Raw genomic sequence first — 25,468 nt, forward strand, 5'->3', positions numbered from 1 at the left:
GCTACACTAAACTACAGTATACAGCACATTCAAATGGCAGAGTTGACGCCTGTCCAAGTTGGGTTATAAAGCCCATATTTTATTGCATTTCCAGTGTTTTCCACAGATTTGAAATCTACTTGAGTGGGTGGACTCCGACAGGTGGGATGGGAGGAGGGTTGAACTGGAGGTGGGTCGCAGTCCTCTTACTACCTCTCCTCTAGCCTCACGATCCACAAGTGAGTGACGGCGAACTAACATTACATGCGGTATACCCTGTCGCAACACTTTTTTTTCTTTTTAAATATATTTTTAATAAATTTCCTTGAAAACTTCTTAGGTGGTGGCCAATTTACTTGGGTGGCCCACCCAAGTATTAGCATGGTGTGGGAAACACTGATTTCCCTTGTCAATTGTCCATTTTACTTTTCAGTACCCCTTTGTCAGGGACATTTGTTGACCGATAGTTGGCCTTGATGGAAAATACGTTTTAGTTTGCACCAATTAGGCATGGGCCGATATTAGATTTTGACGGTATGATAACCGTGTGCAAAAATATTGCGGTATCACGGTATTAAAATTACAGCTCTAAAATGTACTTTAAAAACATATTTGGATAAATAAAAACAGCTTCTTTTTTTTCATTCAACACATTCTATTTCATTTCTAAACTAAATACAGAATATTTGGTACCAAAATGTTGAAATTTTTCTTGTTTGGATTCTTCTTAGCAAGTCACAGTGTCATCAATGGTGAGCTATTTTAAGAACATACCCCAGGTTACTCATTGTCCTTGGGGACACGCTTGCAACTACACATGTACACTTATTATTTTTTTATTTTATTTTATTTTAAGGACAATAAGCGTCTCCCCTTATCCCCACCCCCACCTCTCTCCCTTCTTCCCTCCTCCTTGCACGTGCACTCGCTGTAGAAGGTGAAGAAAGAAGGCAATTAACTTCAATTGGCTCATTTAAGCAAGAGTTCATTATGGTGACAGACAGTATTAGCGGTTATTGAAACTAGGGATGCTCCGATCCACTCTTTTCATTACCGATTCGATACCGATACCTTGAGTTCATTATCTGCCAGGACTGGACTGGCACAAATAATCGGCCCTGGCATTTTGACTTAGTTCCGCTGGCTCAGCCTGATTCCTGACCGCCCTTGTCTACGACGTAACTCTACCACTTATGTTGATTGGTTCAGTGTGATCTCTATATTGTAAATGGATGAATGGGCTGCTCCTTCTAAATTGTGGGCCGGTCGGGGTAAAACTGAGGAAAATAATCATTGAATAGCACCACATCGGCCCTAAAGAGCACTGGCCCACCGGGCATCTGCCCTATATGCCAGATGGCCAGTCCAGCCCTGGTATATGCCGATGCCGATACCGATCCGATCCATACTAAATTGTCTTTGCACTAGTCCCCCCAATAATATTCAATATATTTCCACAAAAAAACTCAAATGCTTTTAAATGTTCTTTTAATGTCTTTGAAATATTTTTTTGAACATTTATTGGAGTATGATTTTCATTCAATATTTTTAATACATGTACTGAATGCATATTGAATGAATGTAATCATTACTTAAGTGACGGTACACTTTTATTTTCTTACATTCAAGCAGTGTTAATGTTTCAACTGTGCATAATGTGGCCACGGCTCACCTGATTCCAACCGCTCCTGTTCACAAAATGATTTCAATGTGGCCAAGGCTCTCGCGCCACTTGCTTCTGTCTTTCATGTCTGCATGTAAAGAAATATTCATAGGCTACATGCTGTTTTGCTCTAAATAGTTTAAGAAAATAGAAGATCACCAAATGCCACCTTAATGTACAAAATGCCATTACAACAGGCATAATTAATTACATTATTCGTTGTCTCGCCCGCCTCGGCAAACTCTGTTGCCGCTTCCCACTCGGCCATCCTTCCATGAAGCCTGCCGGCTCGCCACTCGCGAGGACTGAGGCAGCGAGCCGGTGGCAAGGAGGCGGCTTCTCGCTGCCGAACGGCTTCCGCTAGCTGGCGACGCGGGGCCTGCTTTCCTGCCAAATGGCTTCCGATATTCCCCCAGTGCAATTTTGACAGACATTGACTGTGCCAACTTAGCAAAGTGGAAATATTTACCTCACCATAACCCCGTTTCACCTCGTCATTGGAGACATGAACGTGAGCGCGCCCAGGAGATAAGCCTCTGTGGATCGAGACCATTTTGACAAATGCCAGATCCATTTTTCCCTTCCAATATCTGGGCCGATACCCGATCCACGTATCGGATCCGAGCATCCCTAATTGATACCTTGGTTTGTATAAAACCACGTTAAACCGGTTATCGGCCCATGCCTACACCCAAACATAATCTCCACTTGAACTGGCAGCTCTTCATCATCAGAAAATATATTGCTTGATGATTTACAATTTACAGTGTCATTTACAGCACTCACTACTCTGATAATAATATAGATGATAAACGAAGACTTGCTCCTGAACTATTTTTGGTTGGGAAAAAGTACTGTTTGACATCTTAAATGTGTATTCAAGAATCTTTTGTCGCTGCGTCTTCCGGGTGGATCATCTTAACGATTGGTTCTAGATCCCGTCAATCAATCTGCCGTAACGACGTTGTGTGTGCTCGGTCGGTGTTTGTAGCATATAACCGCTGAGCTTTGGATTCAGCCATCAAAATGTAGTATTTTTTTCACATCAGAAATTCTAGTGAATCTCCTGGTAACATTTACTTAAACATTTAAAGTGCATAAATCTTTATTAGGTGTTTTCAAGTAAATATCACACCCTATTTTTACAGTGTTATAGGCGTTTCCCCTGGACGAGCAGAAGAGCTGGTAGAATGGTCTTCGGCATGCAATTCATATTTTTCAGTCGTTTTCTATTTAGTATCTTTCTTGTCGAATAAAGATTTCTTGTCATTTCTGAGTGTGAACAAGTGAACTGCTGCGCAACGTCTTGTGATTGGCTCGCAGAGAGGAAGGAGACTTGGGCTTCTTCACTAAATTGACCATGTAAGGAGATGGGTATTATCCGTTACTTGATGGACATTACAGTGAAGATGTTTTGAGTGACTTTGGGGGTCAGTACTTTGAATGGAAGGGTAGGGTTGGGGTTTTCTTCTCCAACTGCTGGAAAAGACATGCGTGCAGGAGAACGTATATCCAGCCTATGCCATGCAACTGTGCTCAGTTACAGCGGACATACCTGTATGGGAATTGTTTGATTGATGAGTTGGTGTCAGTGGGTGCCACGTTCAGCAACTATAGCACTGTGGTTCAGCATATGGAAAAACATATGGCGTCGCAGGTAAAACTGGGCTTCTACTGTGTGTACATTAGGTGGAAAGGAAAAGCTAATCATGAATAGTTTCTATTATAGAACTATGTGTGATTTGTAATAGCAGTTTCTTTAAATTCCTGCTGATTTATTATGTATTTGCTATACAACTAGTTAATTTCATTTTAAATGTATCGGTACCTATTAGCCACATTTAAATTCTTTACGCAACACTTGTGCTAAAGCCAGACAAACATCCATTAGAGAATGCTAGTTTTTTTTCCCTTTTCCTTAACTTTCCTTTAGAGTATTTTGAGCCATCAGTCCATGTAGCGCAGCGCACATTACTTTTACTTTGAGTCGGTTGTTGAAATTCAGCTTGTAAACTTTTGTCTTTGCTGTTAAATGTTGTTCCTATTGCACATTTTTTCCATTTAAATGACTGATTTAAATTTCAGGCAGGTTTGGATAATTTGCTTTAAAATTACTTCAGAAGGCTTGTTCCACATTGTTAAGCAACACAGTATGCAGGCAAGTCATTCTTTCCCATGTGATGCACAGTCACGGTGTCACGGCAAAATTAAATCCCCACGTAGCAACAAACTAGAAAGCACCACCAATAAAACAACTGGACCACTAACTAACGGAATAATTTACAAAGAACATGCATTTCAAACACCATTTCAATCCCCAGTGCCGCAAAGCATTGCTGGGAGCGCCTCAGACGCTACACAGGCGCAAGGTTTCACATTTAGGGAGTTGGCACTTTCGTCAGTGACAAACTTCTGCCTCTCTTGCTGGTAACCTATCCATTAAAAACATATATAAAAAAAATAGCACAATGGCCAAACGCCACTTTCTTCCTTGTCTTTTTCTTCTTCTTTGTAGTCTTCTCTTGGCAGATTACCTTATATGGGCTCTCAGCAAAAAATCTGCACATTCACTATTTATTAAAAAACAGAAATAGCATTACTTGCTCAAAAATCTCAACCTAGACTGCAGCTGCTGTTAATAGAAAGCGTAATTAATTGGAGTGTAAAAATAAAAAAAATACTAAATTGGCTTGGCTTGACACAGTCACGTGACATGGTGGCATTGTTTTGGACTCAAATACGGAGAAATCAAGCTTTTAGTGAAACGATATTATTTCATGCATTCTAGTGAATTTTACACTTCTTTTTGTCCATGAATGATGCCACAAACACCTAAATAGTGCTTTACTTCTATAAAACACTACCACCAAGAATGAAAAAGTGTTTTTTGATAGCAAAATACGTTTATTTACATTCAACAGTGTAACAATTTGACAACAATTTGGCAAACTATTTACAAATGTGTGCAACTGTGGTGCTATTTACAAATATGTGGATGTTTCAACGACAGTTTTTCTTTTTGTTTTTTCTCCCCTGCGTGCAAGGAGACGCAACAGCATTTGCACAACAGATTGCCTCTTCGCGTGCAAAAGCTCCACTTTCTTGCAGGCCGTTTTTTCCGGGGAATAGCAAGTATATACTGCAGTGTGTGTTGCCATCAAGTCTAATATCAGGATCATGCTACGGTTACGTTACGGTGGTGTTACGTCTGGCTTCCTCATGTCCTTCAGTTGCTATACCGAGTGGTAGATGTTCTGATCCATCTTATCCACTCCATTCATGGTGGCATCGTAGTCCAGAACCAGTGTCTTCTCCGTGATCAGACTGTACCCGCTCCTCCGATGAATATGCATTGGACTCGGGTACTCTTCATTGTCCGACAAAATGTCCGCATGTGAAAGCTCCGGCGTTAGCAGAGCTAGCCGGTGAAGCTTTATGACGTGAGAATAAAGGCCGCGTCCAACTGTGGCGTCCAACTGTGGCGTCAACCTCGGGATTCACCATCATCATCATCATCAATCTGCATTGGTCGATGCCAACTCTCCATCGCCCGATCGAATGTCCGATTGTGTAGAAGTACCCGGTCGGTTATTGTGCGCGTTTTCCGGCCTTAGCCGCGCTAGCCGCGCTTAGCCGGTGAGGCTTACTACGTGATCATAACGGTCGCGTCAAGGCTTCCAACTTTGGCGTCAAGCTCGGAGTCATCATCATCGTCGACATCAATGCGCTTTTTAGTATTGATCGATGCTTTCCGTCTTTGAAAAAAATGCTCAAGCGTGAGCTGCTTGCAACCGGTTGCTTGGTCAGCCATTGTGGCTTCATCAGCCATTGACTCCTCAACACTCTAGCTCCGCCTCACGTCTTCTACTGACGCCCACGGTGGGCGGCCCATCCAACCTTGTGCAAAGAGAGTCATCGCTGCCATCTAGGGGCCAAAACGAGTCCTTATACTAACCAGATCTGCCTGATACTTTCAGCACAGCTGCCCAAGGCTTTCCGCCACCCGTTTCCAAAAAAAAACAAAAAAAACATAGTGAACGTCTTTTAACGTCCTCGGCGCCCTTCCGTAGGTTTATGCTAAACGTTTTATAACGTTTATGGCGGTCAAAGAGTTAAAAAGCATAATGACAGAAACATCTCTTAATACTTAACCATTTTAATCAAAATCACTGCTTTTTATTACTTTAAGTTTGTTCCTGCATGCATCATGAATGTTTTGAGCAAGATTGTGTCAATTTAATGCATTTCACTTAATAAAACCGTGACTGTGTACCGCACTACAAACAATGACATCCCAGCCATTTACAGTACTTGTCATGGAGTGAAAACAATGATTTTCATACTCAGGTTGAAATGACTGGTACTCTATGTGGCACAACGGAGGTGAGTTTAATTATTTATGTTTAGTCCATGACCTTATTGACTGCACAGTGTTTATTCCCAACCCTGCTTGAGAGACATTGCACACACAACTAAGTGAGTGTCTCTCACTGATTATATTGACTGATGGGGAGGGGCTTCCGTCAATATTTTTTAAGTTTGCCGTCAATCGCCAACTATCAATCAAATGGGCTGGAATAATGGGGATAAAAATGGTTGACCCATTGAAGTTATTCAAAATGATCACGTCAAAATATGTGGAGTTTTGTAACTGACCATTTTCTGCAACGGCATAACAAGAAAAAAATTCCCATCCAGACAAGCTTTTTGTTCATTTAAACGCAATTGTGATGTGCGATTCACTTTTAAATGCAAAGTCCAAGTTTAAAGCCTACATTTGAAATTAGGAAGACCTCATGATCACCTTTGTCAATGCTTGTTAGCGTATATTCGACTGATGCGTTTATTGCGTACAGTATTGACACTTGTGAGATCAGCAGTTTGCAGTCGCGACTGAAGCAGACCTCTTTTGTAGTGGGAAATCAAACACTCCAAAATGAGGCGGATAGAGCCAATCACAGCTGTGGACAACTGAGTGAGTACAATGCAGTGGAAACAGAACTTCGGGGTTTGATGTCAAATTGTAGTCAAGGGAAAATAGCTCTGACCACAGTTTTCTGTTCCTTTTCTCAAGGTGACAGAGAGTAGAAGCTGCAAAACACATTCAAAATTTTCATCTTTTCCAAGCATGTGATCAGACCCCCACCTCAATAAGACTAGATGTTTTTCTTTGAACTGCTGCTTCATCACTCACTACAGCTCAATCTTCTGAGCATAGCACACCGTAACTGTCTTTGGTGCAGCTGGGTCTAAATCCTCAGCTGGCTGTCAACGGCCACTGCGGCTAAACAGTGAGCAGGCTATTGGATTAGGGAAAGAGAGGGACAGAGCTCATTTGCTTTGCGGCAAAGCATCTTAGTTACTGTAATTAAAAAGCCTGTCTGGAGAAGTGTTTCTAGGCGTCACCCAGGCCACAGCCTTTTGTTTCTTAAATTCAAATTGTGTATCGCAGCAAAATGTATATTATTTTCTAGAAACGTTTCCAATGGGGAAATTTCAAATGCAAATATAAATTTCACCTGAGCAGCTACCAGTTTAGCATACAACATATTAGGTTCATGGCATAGACCAGCTGACAATGAATAAGAAATGTATTATACTACTAGAGGTTTTGGAAGGGTTCAAACTAATGTGATGACACGGTGAGGAAACAATCACCCCGTATGAGGTTATTTATGGTCGCGGACATATACTTCTCACTGAGGATGTAACATTGACGGCAATATAGCAAAATTTAATTTTATTTTATTTTAATCCGGCATGTTTTGGCCACGTTAACATTTAGGACCCACGCAGATGGCCAAAAAAAAGGGATTGTAACATGTTTTAGTTCCTCCACAAAATCTCCATTGACAATGCATTAGCAAGTAAGTGTAATATAATCAATCAATATTTAGAATATAAGAACCTGTATAATTAGTCACGCTTTGGAGAATTTCTCATTGTTTCGGCAGTAGTATTGGATACAGCAGGGTTTTTCCTGTGTACAAAATTCAGAGGCAGCCACCTCCCGCCTTATTTGCTCACCACCTCCAGCCTGAGTGACTAATGATGAATGAATGCTTTAACATGATAATAGTCATATTTTTATTGGAACTATTATTCTTATCATGGAATAATTATATGTTGCCTGTAAAAAATGAAAGCAGGTCAGTTGAAATTACAGAATACATGCATGTCATGGTGCTTAGTCAGGATTAGGGATGTTCGATACCACTTTTTCCCCGATCGATGTGCAACTCTTGAGTAGTCACCGCTACTGATACCAAATACAGAATTTATGAAATTATAATGAATTCAAAATTATTATTTTTAACCTGACTTTTTTTAAACACAGCATTCTGATTAATATTGCATTTGTGGAATATGAATGAAGTGGCAATATCCACTCGTTTTTACCTATCTCAAGGATACCAAACCCAGTAAAATTGAACAGGGATTTGATCTTTACCTGAGCCTTTATTGTTATGTCATTATAGTATGTGATGTCGAGCCTTTATTTTAGCCAGCTGCCTAAGAAAAAAAAAAGATTTAATACACAGGTACATTAACATGAATCTGACATATTTTTGGTCTGTTAGTTTTACCTTAACTCTGGTCCTCTGCGGCTTCATATACTGGGTGTCTTTGGCGGAGAGCAAGGTCCGTGTTACAATGATCACACACTTCTGCCATTTTCTTTTCTCTCTCTCTCTCACATTTTTGCCATCTTTCCGCTCTGTTGTTGTTGCTTCTGCCTCGTACCTTCCTGTGAGTAGGTGACGCAACACCCGTTTGCAGTTTTGCTTTTCCGTGTCTGAGGCTATTTTAAGCCTTGACTTTTGTGTTTCACTTTCAGCGTATCCACTCATTTATAGCTTCCCACTCAGACCATGTTTCTTCTTGTCCTTGCTCTAAAGGGGTTATGTGTTTCAAAATAATACGAGGAAGCAATATTGCTGCTGCCTGTCACCACACACAAACACATTCGAGATGCAGTTGATGTGCCCTAGCAGCAGCAGCACAACTAAAGAATGTGTAGACTGTATTGCTGGCGGGGCCACAGCAGTACCGGAAATAATGGGGATGCTATCAGAGTCAACAAAGCTCAGCCCAGACACATCCATTAGTATTTATTGACTACTGTAGTATAGTATTAACACCTTCAACACCACCGGCTATAAATGTGTCATGAATAACTTGTCTTGGACTATTATTTATTTTTCCTGGTCCATCTCTGCATGTCAAAACATGTATTAAATTTTCAAACTCTTAATAATGCATGTGTGTTGTAAATATTTCATGGCTGGTTTGACTGAAAACATGCCTGCTGCAGATGCAGGTAGAAGGAGGGGGTGAGAATAGCGCAAATAGATTGGCTGGGAGTACAGTAATGTATTAATGGAAGTGAGGGTTAAATATGTATCATTCTGCAGGTCGCAACTGACAATGTTAGAAAAAAAAGCATTTTGATTTTGAGTTAACCATCATCTTTTTTTCTTTTTTTGGGGGTTTCCTGCAGGGGGCTCAGGATTCAACAGGAGCACAGGAAGGTTTGGTGGCACCAGCCTTCACAACGTTCCCTCCTCCACCCCCTCCCCAGAATGGGATAGCTGGGACAGAATTTGGCCCTGGGGCCATGTTTGGTGCAGGGGGTCAAGGAACAGCTGAGGTAGGCGCTGGTGCTAATGGGGACACCACCAGTACCACCATCAACAGCAATGTAAGCATTGTGTGGTGTCAAAGGGTTTCCTGGTAGTCAGGGTCACTGTCAGGCCTAACTTGATATTATGGACTGACTCTTGGAATCTACAAAAAATAACACAAACCTCCTATTTACATGTTTTCCTAACTTTCATTTTGATATGTCAAAAATGATGGGTGGATAGGAATTAGTTTCTGGAAAGTGTAATCATCAATATGTCAACATTTTCAAATAATTTAGGCTCAACAAAAAGTAAATACAAATATTTTTCGTCAATTCACATTTCTCACTGAACAAAAACTAGACTAGACCAGACTAAAACCCCCATTAATAAACTATAACTAGGACTACATCAGTCTGCATTTTCGTCAACTAATAAAGACTGGACCAAAATCTATGGACATTTTAGTTCACGAACAAAGACGAGATGCAAATTATGATTTTGTAAAACCCTGTCTCTGCTAATTTGTCACTAACACACAGTGACACACCCCCTTTCAAATCTGCAACTAGCAAGTGCAACGTGCGCAAACACATGGGACAGACAGGAGGTCGATTCACGGTAAAGGTTAAAAAAAAGAAATAAGTATAATGTTTTGCTTTGGCTGGAAGAAAGAGAAGATGTGATATATGGACACATTCTCGCTACACTGAACTGCAGAAAAACCCTATGACCCTATGCTTGATTTTAGTCAAAGGGAAGGAATATGGCCACAAAGTAGCTGGAAAAGAACGCAACACATCTGAAAAAACAGAAAGTTTGGCGATAGTTGTTTATAACATAACATTAATCCAACAGCTATAACATTCCAAAAATAATGTTTATCCAACCGCAAACTAATGCCGCTATAATTACTATCTGGCTACTTGTTTTTCATCAAAAAGATAGGAGAATGTTTTATGTGAAGTAGTTTTACATTCGATGGAAATATCTGCTGACAAAAAATATAAAGGGGCAAAATGATTGCCCTGACTAAAATGTTGACAGTTTTTATTGACTAAAACTAGACGAAAAAATTGTGTTTTCTTGGACTAAAATGCTCGACTTATAGTCGACTAAAATGTGACTAAATAAAAACGGAATTAGGTTGACTAACTATGATAAAAAGTAACAAGCGTGATTGAAACTGGACAAAAACTGAGACTACATTTTAAAATGGCTGATACAATTAACACTACGACCAGTCCAATGTGTAAACACCTCTGGCTCAGACGCTCACCCGCAACCATTTTCTATGCTGTTTGGGGAGGCCAAGCAGTATAGAAAATGGATGGATAGTTTGTTAAATGGGCTAGGATAAAAAAAAAAAAAGATAACTTGAAAAGAGCATGGTGAAGATTGGTGTGGGAACATTAGAACTATAATGCATGAGGAATGTTTTGTTTTTCATTTAGCTTTATTGTCTTTCATGCAGCTTTAACAAGTCAAACTATTTAGTGCACTCGGCCCTCCCTCTTACCTTACCTGTACCGGTTTTCTCCAACCTCCTTCACCTTCTGTTTTCTACCACAGATTAAGACTGATGAGAGCTCCCAAGGGGAGGCAGCTGTACAGTGTGGTACTGGAGGGACAGCAGCAGGGGGATCTGGGGGAGAGTCGCCAGAAGCCAAAGGAACCCCCAAACGTCTCCATGTTTCAAACATCCCATTCCGCTTCCGTGACCCAGATCTCAGGCAGATGTTTGGGGTAAGAATCTCACAACTGTGTAACCATAAAAACAAAAGTATCAGTGGATCAGTCAAGACGCATTAGGAATTCTTTGGCAAGGCAGCGGACTGAGATGGTTGTCCTCTTGATGCTTTATTGAGCAGTTAACATGTGCGTCAATGTGCTGAACTGGATGGAGGGGAAAGGAGAAAGGGCTAACAAAAGAAAATGCTGGCCTATGTACAATAGTGACCTCTAGTGCAAAAGTTGTACTTGACATGTCAGAACCTTCTGAATTTCAATCAAGTCAAATGATTGTTTTTGGTTTGTGTTTTGAAATTGTGTTTGTAATTACTGTGCGTTATTTTTGCAGCAATATGGGAAAATTCTGGATGTAGAAATTATTTTCAATGAGAGGGGCTCAAAGGTAAGTGAATCCATCCAATTTTAATCACTCACCCGACCCAACAATGCACCGTTTTTCCACAATGAATATGTTGCTCTAAATATGTAATCCAGTATGATGTAGTATTGGAATATTGGAAGTCATTGTTCTTAAACGGCAGTAAAATACGAACCATTGTCAGAATCCGCTTCAATGTGAAATGTGTCTGCTGCTCAATCCCCCATGACGAATCAGACTCTGCCTACTTTCTTGACCCGTGCTTTGCACCACAGGGGTTTGGCTTTGTGACATTTGAGACCAGCGCTGATGCAGAGAAAGCCCGCGAAAAGCTCCATGGCACATTGGTGGAAGGTCGTAAGATTGAGGTAATTTCCCATCTGTTTCCACTGCACTGTTCTGCCATGTCTCTTCTGCCTTTCTAACTCTGTAGAACCCCTGATTGCTAGCTAGCTAGCATTGATAATGCTCTGATGCAGCGCATTCATATCCCACTGCCTGGTCTGCTGTAATATTTGTTTCTACATTTTTTTTTTGTGGTGAGACTGATTGGGGGTGCAAGAACACATATTTAAGGCATGCTGGGGTACTTTTCCTCTGCAGCATTTTTTTTCTTCTTGAAGCTGTTGTCTCTTCTGCTTTTTGATGTGCAACTTGTGGCCACATTGATTCCAGAACTTTTCACCAACAATTGGAATGAAGCCTCTGTGGTTGGCACCGGAGGGCACGAGAGGAATGCAGTGGAAGGATAATGCATGGCAGATTACTATCGGATGCTCTGAATTTCTTCCCCGGTGTACAATAAATCCTGTGTTCCCCTCTCCTGATATTGTGGCTAAGTGGTGATTGTGGCACCTTGTGCAACAGCAGCATGCTGGGAATCACAGCAGCACTGACGCATGTTCACTTTATGTGTATTAATTAGTACTAGAGACCTATACAGTGCATTACAAATGTTTTGTTAAGTTGTTTTTCATTCTGATTTTTGTATCCATTATCTGTTTTGGATCTCTTGTCCCAGGTTGCTGTAGGACAAGAGTTCTGCATGGGCTAACTGTGCTGACTTCCATTTGTATGTGTGTGTGTGTGTGTGTGTGTGTGTGTTTGTGTGTGGGTGTGAGAGCGAGTGTCGGCAGGACCCGCATGACGGATGAAGGCTGGACCTTTTTCCCTGTCAGTCCTGTGTTCTGTTCTTCTGTTGCGTTTGCAAATACAAGATAGCGGCCTGCATCCACTGGTACAACATCCTCTGTCAGCTCCACTTTGAGTCAATCAGCAAGCTGAATGGATATGGATGGAGTTACTTGAAGTGGCAGCCTGTCTTGTCCCTTGCATTGCTTTAAGCTGATTGTCTCTCAACCCAATTAATGCATGCAAGCAATTATACCTCCGAGAGAAGTTTGTTGCATGCACTGTTGTACTTTTGTTACAAATAGTCACGTCAGGCTGTAGTGAGTGATGAAGCAGTAGTTGGTGCAGTGTTTGTTTATGGTGCATGGGCTTGAAGATACAAAGGGCTGGCACAGGGCACATCTTGGGTTTGGTTTACACATTCTTCCTTTGGACTGAGATAGGCAGTGCTGTCTGGAAGTTCTCCTATCTTGCAGGTGTTGCTCTCGTAAACATTTCCTTTAATTGGTCTTTTCAGAGTTTGGTGAACTGTTTTCATTAATAAAGTTGGCAACAAACAACATTCATAAAGTAAGCAACTCACAAACTCTGATATATGGGCCCATTGTTTGCAATGGTTTACTTAAATGTTTAGTGTGTCTCAAGGAGGCTTACTATTTTCCACTGGCATGAGTTAAGTTGATTTAGCCTAATTGTGCATGACTGGTATTTTCCTATGGAAATATACAGTACAGTATACTGTAGTCTAACAGGGATCTGATCAGGATGTGCAGATTCTTCCCTTGCATGTTAATTCTCAAGCTGTTTGTCGTACGTATTAGTTTTGGAGATGGGGTTGAGTTTTGTTAGCATGGAATGTTGCACCTGAACAGGCCACAGTCATTGTCTTTTCATTGCAGTTGGACTGAATAACTATGTGATTATTTGGAATGTTAGTCTGTATATAAAAATAACTAATAAATGCTGATTCATTGTTGGTACATGCCACTGTGAGTCTAACCAAGCATGTATGTGGCTTAATTTTGATAGGTGGATAATTTTTGCTATCTAAGTACTGTTATGCTTCCCCCTCCCTGGAATAAAACTCTGCGCTCCGAAGAAGTCACTTTGCTTCAGACCTCGAATGTATCCACACAAAGTGGCCCAATTACAACTAACTTTGCACTTTGATATTACTATTGATGCTAGAGATGCTAGAGATGCTAGCCCGGTGTGACTATAATAATACCCCAAACTAGCCACAAATAATTTAGCTACGCTCTCTGTTGGGCCTTGCTTGTAATAAGCAAATCCCAACATGCTTTCAGACTGTATTTGAACTTGATCATAGCTGTGTTTGATGTCTGCTTCTTATGTTCCAGTAGGGATGCACCGATACCAGTACCGGTGCTGATACTGCGTGTCTGTGCAGTACCCATACTCTTAAAAATGCACCAATCCTAAACACCAGTACCACTTCTGACACACTGTATACTGTACCATCCGGGCAGAAGCTAGGCTTGTGGAGACATTTTATTGTAAACACCATTTTTAATGTTTTTCGAGCGGCAACGGATGCAGCCACCCCACAAGCCGTCCGGCACGTACCAAAATTTGAGCCCCATCATGGGCTCAAGCCCGCACTGCTTGGTTCCGGCCGAGCTGCTAGCTGCATTCCCATCATAAGGTCTTATGTCTTTTTATTCCTTTCATTTTGTTGTTACTGCACAGAGGTAACATGGCGTCCATATTCCTACTAGTTTACATCCACTAGACTCCACATTATTCTTTGGTTTCTTATTTCTTATTTACCTCTTATGTATGTACTCCTTTTACATATGTAGTCAGGGCTGAGCTTTAGCGTTCGCCAGCTCGCCAATGGCGAATAAAAACAACGTCGGGCGAACTCAATTTACGGTGCCATTCGCCCGGATGGCGACCTGAAAATTATTGCGATTGGAAGAGTGCACACAGACTCGTGACAGCACGCGCTATAAAACCACGTTCATTTGGTGACTGAATCGAAAGAAGATGGCACCATTAGCATTAAGCACTGCTCAAACATCATGATTTCAAGTGATTGCAAGTATCGCGACTGCGTTGCCCAATCATGGCAGATAAAAGCCTTCGATCGCCGCAAATAGTCTTAAATTGGGAGGGGTTCGCTATCTGTGCTTGTAGCGGACATTGGGTTCGATTATCTGTGCAGTATTATCAGCAATCAGTCTTCTATTTATATTTAATCAGTCCGCACACGATGCAAAAATCCATTAATCCGCCGTGACTTTTTTCTTCGCCTGGCTCAGTGAAGCACTTCATTACGTGGCTGGCACCCAATGCGCCACCCGGTGTTCAAACTGGGGTACCACTCCAGATAAACTGATACTGTACTCCTAAACATACTTGAAGCACTCATTGTTGTATCGAATGTGATTTAATTCCTTGCACTTGCCTTGAAAAACTTATACAACCACATTGTTTGAATGGGACTTTTTATGGGCACTAGATATTTTTCTTTCATTTTATTAATATATTTTTTTTAATTGATTTTATTGTGTATTCTACAGGCTGTCCATATCGTCTGGACACAGAGTTGAAATACAAATAGCCTTACACATTTCATAAACAAATGTGATGAAATCACCACTTTTAAAATATAATCTACAATATTGTTTACTTATCTTTTATTATTACTATAGGAATCACTATTTTATTTTATTACTTATTATAGTCATCTTATTGGTGGATAATTTGTCAAACATACCACACGTGTGACCAACTAATAGATTTAAGAAAAAAATATATATATTCAATTGACCAAATTATGTGAGGCTTCGGACCAAGTTAGTGATATACAGGGACAGTTCTGGTACTGGCAGGGCCACCACAATTTTGTTTGGGCCACCAACCTAAAAGGCTTAGCGTAGGTAGAACATTGCATTATTTTCAGTTTTGTGACGATACAACTTGAAAAAAATGACGATATTTCTTATCAAAGGGTCAGGCCAGGCTAACTGGAAAATTGGCGAGCTACCTCAATTTCCCATGTTAGGAGCCTGGCTGGCTCCTTAGCCTGGCTGGCTAAATCTCAGGCCTGTGTAGTGTCTCATAGTGTTCAGACACTGACACCGCATAACTGAAATACGTTGTGTTACAGGTTACATTTCAGTCAGATGTGTGGCAAGACTGTTAAGAAAAACATGTCATTGAATGTTAAAATGTCCGTTTTGACAAATTTTTAGTAGTAGTATAATATTTTTTGTGTTTTTTTTGTGTGTGTGTAACAGTATTATATATTTGAATGTTGTTTTGGTTAAAAACACATTTTCATCACAATTTCAAGACTTAATGGCATTATCACATATCTCAAGTACTCAAATACTCAAATACTCAATTTGTACTGAAAAAAAAAAGAAGATGTTATTGGTGCATCCCTATTTTCTAGAAAATGATTTTCAACCTCTTTTAAACACCCCTGTTCAACAGGCGGAAGCACAACCACTCATCAACCACGCATTACGCTCCCATTCCCTGTCACGCGCTTAAAGTTGTGTATTGGTCCATCATCTGTGAGATGGAGTCTTAACACAAAGTGTCAGCTTCTCCGCAGCGCAGAGTTTTAATCGGGCATTTGAACACAAGCACTAGCAAGCGTGTGTCACAAATGGTGTAGTTGTGCATGTTTAATCTCATCCAAATAGGGTTCATCGGAGAGTTTGATCATTACTGCATGGTTATGTGTGGAAAAACCTTCTCAGCCCCCACTTCTCCATGGTGCCACACACTTTTCATTTGGGCAGACATTGGCCATAAGCAATTTCAACCCTCTTGTGGCAGATTGAATATTTGTGTTCATTAATGACCCCAGCCCCAAAGCTGTGAATTTGACCAGCTCCATTTTGATATAAAAGCACAATTTGCTTTAAAATGGATAAATGGATGGCACAAATTAGTATGACACATAATTTGTAGATTGAACTTGAAAGAAAAGGCAAAAGAAAGTTTGCACTTTGGCCTTTCCATCCTTGTCCTTCTTGCTTTCACATGTAATCCTTGTCTATACTCTTAACTCTTTCATTGCCAGTCACTTTGTCCTTTTGTCATTTTCATTGTTTCACTTTTGTTGCAACCAATTGCTCTAATTTGTTACAATTAATTGTAATTTTATGTCTCTCTTATTGGTTGACTCTAGATCCTTTATAGTGCTATTTTTTGGTGACAAAACTGAAGGTTGTTTCTTCTTAACAAAAATCAATTTTCCCAGTCCAATACTGTTTTCTTGTGAAGTAACTTTACCACATCAAGATGAATCAACTCATCTCATGTAACTGATGAGAACCTTTACCTTAGTGTTTTCATATAATGGGTAAAAGTTCGTATTTCTATCTATCAATCTTCTATTAGCTCACATTTTAGCCCTTTGCCAGTGGTTGGGTTAAAGCAAGGTTGACCCAACATTACATTCACATAATCAAATTGTTCTTTTGAACACGTGTCCTTTCCATTTACAGATCTGTTTCAATGATGCTCAGATCTCTGTTAGTGTTCCTCCAGAGAAACATTTCGAGGTACTCATTGGGAAACGGCACATATAGTAAAAGTTTGATAAATACCTGGTATTCCCATTTTAGTGTCTTGTATTTTCCAAAATCATTTGGCTTGTTAATCGTAATACTCCGTCGCCATGTTTGGGGCCAATGTGATGTCACCTCATTGACTGGCCGTCACTCGCACCCATTAGTTGTTATTGAGTGAGACGCCATATCACTTGCCTATGGATGTAAGGCTGACATCCAGACTCGATTATTTATTTAAACAGAAAGGATATAGCCTGACGAGGCTTCGGGGCGGAAGGATACTTACCGGTACATACGCGACAGCACCTCCTCTTGTCTCATCTCGTTCGTCAAACTTGGATTTGTAAAAAAACAAAAAAAACAATGCGGTGTCGGTTGAGCCGAGACGGCCTTCAACGTGGTGACGTCACGACTTCACTCCTCGCGGGCAAATAGGTTTGGCAGCTATTACAAGCTTGCTTTAAAACAACCAGTGTCACAAAAAGCACATTTGGATGCAGTTTTTCTTGATAAACAATCTATATCTATCTTTCTCCTTCTGACCACCGCAGGTACACTTTAAGCATTGAGGGCTACCATTCCCTTTCCCTACTCTGTCTTCTGTCTCTCTCATTCTCTTCTGAGCTGTAACACTGCTGCTATCAGGTTTTTATTTGACATGGATGGTGAGGGGATGACGTCTAGCTTTCTTTTGTTGCCCGTGATTATTTGTTCCTTTATTTATTATATTTTTTCTGTTTCCCTGACGACTTCTGTGTGTTGTTGTCAGTCTCCACGGTAACTGCTCGCTGTTTCTGCTGCAATGGTAAGTTGTGTACAAACGTTCATCACTGAACTGATCCCCTTTCCACTTCACCTCCAAAATGGGCCTTTTTATCAACATGTACAGATTGTGAAGTTACCACTGTTATCCCATCATGATACTGGGGAGCTTAAATTCAGGCCCACACATTGTATTTACCAAGCTAGGCAGCTGTTGTGCATATTATTTTAGTCACAACATGGCACACACAGACACCGTATGCAATAGTCTAGATTGTGTAACAGTAATACTTTCTGCACCCATCCCCCCCGCACCATCCCATTAACACCTCACTGGGAATGATCGAATGTAATCACCCTCCTCTATGCAATGACACGGCTTTCCACAGTCTTTCTGCTTATCCATCAGTGTATGAAGTTTTCATTTTGTTGATTAATAAAAATATATATTTTTTAAGTCACTGTTGCAAAAAAATTTCTTTCAGTGAATGCAGACCGCTAATTTCTTCATTTTATTGACCTGCCAGCCTTTTACATTCTAGTAAGTTTGACTCATTTAAAATGGTGACTTTGGGTATATAAATACATTTGGAACCTTCATATTCTTCATGAAGTAATTCTAATTCAAAACTTTGGGATGCTCTTAAAACAGCTTCAGCCCCTTTGAACATAAGAATACTGAACTCATCGGTTATTCTTTCCAGAATTAAGAATGACTTTACAACCAGCCAATCGTATTTTTGCACTTTATTTAACCAAATAGAAAAATGCCCTAACAAGTTTATTTTACCACATGTGGACACGTAGTAGTAGATTCTACTTAAATTATAGTTAACTAACACTAAGACCCACCAGGACTAGCCCCCCCCCCCCCAAATCCCCTCTAAGTCTGTTGATTGATGTTTTGTGTTAAAAATGCCATTAGAAAAGAAGCCACGGTGCCTTAGCTCACCAATCAGGCCGTGTTGTAACCATATGCGTCTCTAAACCGATGCGGGGTTTACGTTGCTGTTTTTTTGGGGCTCTATTTTGCTGCTGTTTTGTTTTCTTCTTTTGGTTTGGTATTCTTGTAGTGGATTGTCTGTGTATTAGTAGTTGTAGTGATAATCAGAGTGTACTGGTCTTAGTTTGTGACACACAGTTCTCTGCCTGGCACAGTGTCTCATGTCCATTTTATTTCTCTCCTTTTTGGGAATGAGAATTGTTCTCTCTCTTTCTCCTCCTCTCCAATTCTCTCGCTCTTGTTCTATCATCTCACTCTTGGTTCCATCCATCCCTTGGTGCTCTCTTTCTCAACCCCCTCCACATGAGATCTTCAGGAGAAGAATGGTCACCAGATCTAATTGAATGATGCACCTTCATATACTTATATATATATTTGGATTTAAACGTGTTTTTGTGTTATTCATGTAAATATGATCCCTTGTCTTTATTTTTGTATATGGACTGGCTGTGTCTCTGTACTTCTCACCTGCATCCTTTCCTCTTAACACACCTGTTTTTACCATTTCTGTCTCATGTGTTTGATGTGGGAGTGCTGCGATTGTTTTGATTGGTCTCTATGCTGCATCCGACGCTTGCTGATTGGCTGATTCTTTTCTTTCTCGTTTTTTGTTTTGGTTTTTTGGTTTCTTACTCACTCTTGGTCATGTGATGCGCCCATGATTGGCTGCCTGTAATTTCTGTGGTCTATGATTATTGATTTTGTAAAACAAATGTTTTTGCACCCCCTTTTACTCTCCTTTGTATTGTTTGTATTTGTTTTAGGTGTGTAAACCCCACAGATTTGGTTTCATATGGAATGGAGATTTTATTTTATCTGGGTCTGTTGGTCACAATGGACTGGGTGGGCGTTAGGGGCAGGAAAGTCTGAGTGTTTTATTAACCTTTTAACATTTTCAGATTTACCCTCCATTTGCGTCTGCATGTCTTCCTGTAAGGTTACCCTATTCCATTGGTCGTTCATTGCACAAAACATATTGGCGTTTTTGACACTTTTATGCCCCTAAAGTAGCCATCATTAAACATCTGACATGTATGCACTTTTGCTTTGATGCAAAATGTTCCGCATTAATGTATTTACTTGGCTCAGACGCCTGCGGCAGTTGCATTAGACAGCTTGGCAAACTAAGATAATTGAATCATTTGCCACTGACCTTGTCTTTTGCAATGAGGGGAAAAGAAGACAAACCTCATTTCCATGTGAATGAAGCTCAGCAGATAAAGAACATGACTCAGTTAGAGAGGCAATATGGATGGCAGTCCGAGCCATTAATGGTCTCTAAATGGGAGCACAGCGTCTATGAGCACACAAGTACTCTCACTCCTCGGTCTCGCTCCTTCTTTGTCAGGCACACACGCTCCTCTCATCTTGCTTAAAGGTCATAAATCCTAGGATTGCGGCACAGTCAGATTTAGGAGCTTGGGCGGAGGGCTAGATTCTCTTCTTCTTAAAGCTCATCAAAGACAGATGAGGATAATTTATGGAAGCGTAGCGTGATCCCTTGAAGCTCCGAGACGAGGAGTGCTAATCAGCCATCTTGGATTGGACAGCGTTTTTATTAGACTGAAATATCTACCACCATGCCCAAAAATTTCCTCCCTGTAGTCGCTGCAGCCTGTGGCAGCACTCGTATCTCACAATGAATCATCAGATCTTTACCAGACAGCTCGCTCTTAATTGCACGACGACATGAAATAACCACAACTGCTCCCACCCACTTTTGTACACAGTCATCATCAGGCGCGACGCTGCTATAGAATCCGTTCACGGATGCACAAAGATTGACTAGGCACGCACACTTGCAGCACAGAATTACAGGCAAACCAGTGTAAACATTATCTAAAAATACTACACAACACAGCATTGGCCTTCTAATGAAGTCATACATTTAAATCTGCTTGAGTGTCCTCTGTCCAGTTGTCGTCTTTGTGCCTTTGACTGTGTGTCCTTCCATTGCCAGGTGAATAACGCCACTGCCAGGGTGATGACTAACAAGAAAATCGTCAGCCCCTACCCTAATGGAGAGGCTCTGAGCACGCTGCCTTACGGTAACAACCACAATGACCCACTAACGATGTGGCACTGTGCTCGCCTAACAATCCAAACAAACTGTGTTCTTGGCTCAATTCCTAATCTTCAATGCTTTTGTGTTTTTGTGTCTCTGCTCTTCATAAACGGCAATCTATTCCCCAACGCTCTTCCTCTTTGATGTTCAGCAGGGTGGAAATTGAGCCCAATGGTCGGGGCTGTGTACGGACCAGAGATCTATGCAGGTAAGGCTCCATCACCCTGAGACATACTGAAAACGTTCATCCTCATTCCTTATTCACATTCATACCCACTTCCTTTTCTTTACTTTGTATTAATGCACTGTTTGCTTAGCGCTTGTCGCCGCTGCTACTTATTCAAATGAATCCCTGAAGGCTATAGTATAACTCTTCCACTTTGCTTTGTTCCATTGCTTAGCTTCACCCTTTGCTTCCACATGTTTCATTTTATTCCTCTCTGTACCAATATATACTATATCACTCCACATCCCTATACGTTTCCTTTAAACCTTTCTCTTCCTTCACCCTCTCCAGTCCCAGGGTTCCCCTACCCTTCAGCAGCCGCAGCAGCCACGACAGCAGCGGCAGCAGCTGCGTTCCGTGGCGCTCACCTTCGTGGGCGGGGTCGGCCTGTCTACAGTGCGGTGCGGGCAGCTGTGCCCCAGCCTGCTATCCCCGCATACCCTGGGTAGGAATGTTACAACTCTTACAGTAGATGTAAGAGTTGCCGACTTCACATATTTTGAACAGTGGCGGGCGGTGTTTTTGTTGCCTGAGCAGTCAGTGGGGACTTATTTGACTTGGTCTACATCTTAAAACTGCCACTATCACGTCACAGTTATGGAAACCATCGATATTAAAATGCAATATAACGGCATGCGACTGTCCCACAAAAGTCATCTGGAGCAGGTCCAAAGCAAAATATAATGATAATAATAATATGACAAATTTATAATTTGGAAGTAGAATACATGATGATTATTTAATGTGCAGATCGCTAGAAGCGAGTGGAACTTGGCTCTCTCTGACTGACAGTCCAGAGGACTGGAAAATGCTCAGTAGCCTTTGTAAGACAAATTTGAAATCCGATTGGGGAAAAAAGAAACTCCCATTGCTAATATCATTTGAAGTTAGGTCTGCTAGTAGTGTCACTGATTCATCATAGATTGACATTGCAACACATAGCAGCTGAAATCTGATTGGACAAAAACATCTCATCATTATTTTTGAAATTTTCCACTTTCAGTTTGAGCAGATGTTTAACATAGCTATGCTCATGCAGAAGCTCAAACATTGTTGACGCTCTCCTCAGAAATAAATCGGTGTCAATGGGACAGCAGCTTATCAATGATTGGGGCTGCAGTGCACTGAAGCTTGATTTGAATAAACACCGAAACAGCCATCTCAGGATTTGCATTAATGCAGATGCAGCCATCAGTGGATTTGCACAAACCAGCCACCTGCAGTCATTATGCTTAAGCAGACACCTTGCACACCCATTTGCTACTAATTATTCACATTTACTATGTCACCAGAGACTCTGCATGTTGCGGTGCTGTGATTGTTGCATAATGGGCATGTGACTGCTCACATATTCCCAATCAAAGGACGACTGACCTCTTCACGTCCTTGTGGCTGCTGAAGAAAACGTTCACACAAACAAGATAGAAATATCCTCCCTATGTCTGAACCACTGAAGATTTCCTCATAATAAACTGCTTCAAAAATACAATTATTAAATTTATCCCTCCAAAATAATCCATTTCTAGTTGGGGAAACAACTATCATCGCCACTATAGGTTGCTGGTATGGATAGATGAACAAATACATATTTTTTATGAAAAAAATTCATTTTCAGACACATTAAATTAAATTGAATAAGTTCCCGTGGCACTCTATTGTTGTGGTGTATAACCAGGTTGTTCTAGAATCAATCTAAAATTAATTTTAATTGTATTTCTTTTGTACGACGGCATATTAGGGCCACGTATAATATTTTGAGAAAAAACTCACAAATTTACGAGAACTAAACTCCTAAATGTGCGACTTTATAAAGTGTCAAATTTGGCGAGAAAATAACTTGTAAATTTATGAGAAATAAACTCGCAAATTTGCGACATTATTATGTGGCAAATTTGCAACAAACAAACTTGTAAATTTATGGGAAATAATTTTGCAGATTTGCTGGGAAAAAAACTCAGAAACTTGCCAGAAATACACGTAGCGTACTCGGATGTTTGTGCCAATACTTTTCAGCCGGGTTTTCCAATAAGGAGATAGTAATTGCTTTAGCAGATATTAACCATATAATTTTAAGCATTCACACTTTGAAGCGCTGGGTACTGCCGGCGACGAAGACGCCTTGCTTCGCGAACGTCTACACCCTGAGCATCAAGCATTTAAGTTAATTTGTTAAAATATATATTGTACATTTGTTTCCAGAATTATTTTTTACACATTCCTATATTTTGGTATTTATTGTATAAGTAGCTGAGTTGTGTCGAAATTGCTGTTCTCCGTCATTCACTTGCATTTAGCTCAAGTATGCTAGCTTCTGATTGGTTAGTGTTAGCTGAACAAGTGTTGTCGCTCTAGCTGCCGTGTATGACGAGTAAAGTTTAAGAAGAAATCTGTCTCCAACCTGCCTTTTCATCTTATGAAGAGTGTACCATCAACGAATTCTCACGTTAGCTCCTGGTGGACAAAAGCCAGCACCTTGTCCAGACTATAGCTACGCTACGTGTATTTAATAATTTACGAGTGTTTTTGCACAAATTAGTCACTTTATAAAGTCGTAAATTTGTGAGTTTTTTTCTTGTAAATTTGTGAGGGTTTTTTGGACTATTACCCCCTCCTTAAATTTTTTTTTACAAAAATTACAAATTATACGTGGCCTTAATACGCCGTCCTACTTCTGCATGTTGCATGGGTGTGAAATAATTCTCTGTTTCTCTCTCTCTCTCCCTCCCTTGGTCTCTCTCTCTCTCTCTCTCTGTCTCTCTCTCTCACCCACCATGGTTTTCGGGATTGTGCACCACTCTGGTTTTGCACTCCTGGCCTCACTCCATCTCCTCCTCCTCCACATGCCTCCCCTTTGTCTCTTCGTGTTCTTCCTCTCTCTTTCTTAGCGTGGTGTATCAGGATGGGTTTTACGGCGCCGCAGACCTATACGTAAGTAGACTCACCGCCCACCAGCACAGGCTGTGTTCTCCCCCTCCTCTCTCACGGATTTTCTCCGGCTTTTCCCCCCTGGGTGCGATTCAGCATGTTGGTCCTGTCATTCGCAACACAGAGCTGCCAGCTTACCCGGTGGACAAGGCTGTGGTGAATTAGTGTTAAGCACAGCACACTCGCCTTCCAGATTCTTTTGAAAGTGCCTGCTTATATTTTGGTTAGCAGGGGCAAATTGTGACATTTGAGTCTTGCTCAGATCAAACTTGGCTGAACTCATTTGAAAATGAAATCATTTGAGTGTCACTACAAGCTGCTCTGTGGGTGGATGAAGCGGCATTGCAGTGTGTGCATGTGTGTGTGTGTGTATCCAGGTTGACAACGGTTGTTTCTGTTTTCTCTATAGACTAGTGTTTCAGGACTCAGTCCTTAGTCCCAGATTGCCTCAGGTAGGGTCAACTGAACACCAAACCCACAGTGTGCATTGCTTCCCTGTACTCCTTACTCTGACCTTACAGTCATCTTCTGATCTGGTCTGGAATACATTGTCTTTTAGTAGATCTTCTACTGCTTTAATTATATGTTGTTGTTTTTGTTTTTTTACTAACTCACTGAAATGTGCCCTTTTGTGATTGTGGGGTCTTTACTAAAATACTAAATAGTTTTTTGTTTTTTTTTCAATTTCAGTAGAGAGCCTGTTCTCATCTGGTTGGCTACTTTGTGAGGAATTGACAACCACACATTATTAGGGAGGCACGATATTGGGCATTTTGATGAATAGCAGTATCAGCCTTTTTTTTTTTTAATTCGGAAGGCCGATAAAAAGTAAATCTAAAACCATTTTAATCTCAGGGAACTATTTATTTACATTTTCAGTTAACTTTTTAAGAGATGCTGCTGACACTGGGAACCTTCTGAAATGTGAAAGTTTAAGATGTCCAGGTATTTTTAAATTTTAGAAATTTACTGTAGAAAGGTATTTACTTGTTTAAATTTCCATTTAACTTTTTAAGACTTAAAATTATTATTTTTTAAATTTAAAAGGATTTTGTCTAAGACCAAAACATTTTGAAAAGCCAGAAAAAATGTTCAATAAACATGCTTTAGGCCATTACAACAAGGTCAAGATTGGCTTTTGTTTTTTTTTGGTTTTAATGACGTCCATAATTCTCCCCCTTTTTACTGAAAATGAATATCGGCTCCAAATATCGGTTATCGACGTCCTAGACTACTAATAGTCGGCATCGGCCCTGGAAAAAAACCATATTGATCTATCTCTACTCATATTTTTTCCTGAATACAAAATGTAAAAAGAAACAATGGAACGAGGTGGCTTGAATACCATCCTAAACTTGTGCTGTCCTTCCTTTGAAATGGGAGGTTCCATTCACAGCACGGTGTGTTCGCCAGCGCTGTGACA

General features: G+C 40.6%; 1 protein-coding gene across 7 annotated transcripts in view; it reads left to right on the forward strand.

The window, feature by feature from the left end:
• The window catches only part of LOC147184264 (RNA binding protein fox-1 homolog 2-like), a 54,300-nt gene that overhangs the window by 18,493 nt on the left and 10,339 nt on the right, over positions 1-25,468 (forward strand). For 3 of the 7 annotated variants that reach the window (XM_086067158.1, XM_086067128.1, XM_086067169.1), the window contains 8 exons: positions 9,144-9,344; positions 10,840-11,013; positions 11,348-11,401; positions 11,653-11,745; positions 20,790-20,877; positions 21,046-21,102; positions 21,412-21,565; positions 24,006-24,048. In XM_086067158.1, coding sequence (XP_085923284.1) covers positions 9,144-9,344; positions 10,840-11,013; positions 11,348-11,401; positions 11,653-11,745; positions 20,790-20,877; positions 21,046-21,102; positions 21,412-21,565; positions 24,006-24,048 — 864 coding nt within the window. Of the gene's footprint in view, positions 1-9,143; positions 9,345-10,839; positions 11,014-11,347; positions 11,402-11,652; positions 11,746-20,789; positions 20,878-21,045; positions 21,103-21,411; positions 21,566-24,005; positions 24,049-24,454; positions 24,498-25,468 lie in introns of all 7 variants that reach the window. The other 4 variants (XM_086067136.1, XM_086067141.1, XM_086067151.1 and 1 more) reach the window with 4 other exon arrangements.

This window comes from Leptonotus elevatus, chromosome 1 (genome assembly GCF_054856555.1).
Source record: "Leptonotus elevatus isolate MCC_2025b chromosome 1, RoL_Lele_1.0, whole genome shotgun sequence".
NCBI lineage: Eukaryota > Metazoa > Chordata > Actinopteri > Syngnathiformes > Syngnathidae > Leptonotus > Leptonotus elevatus.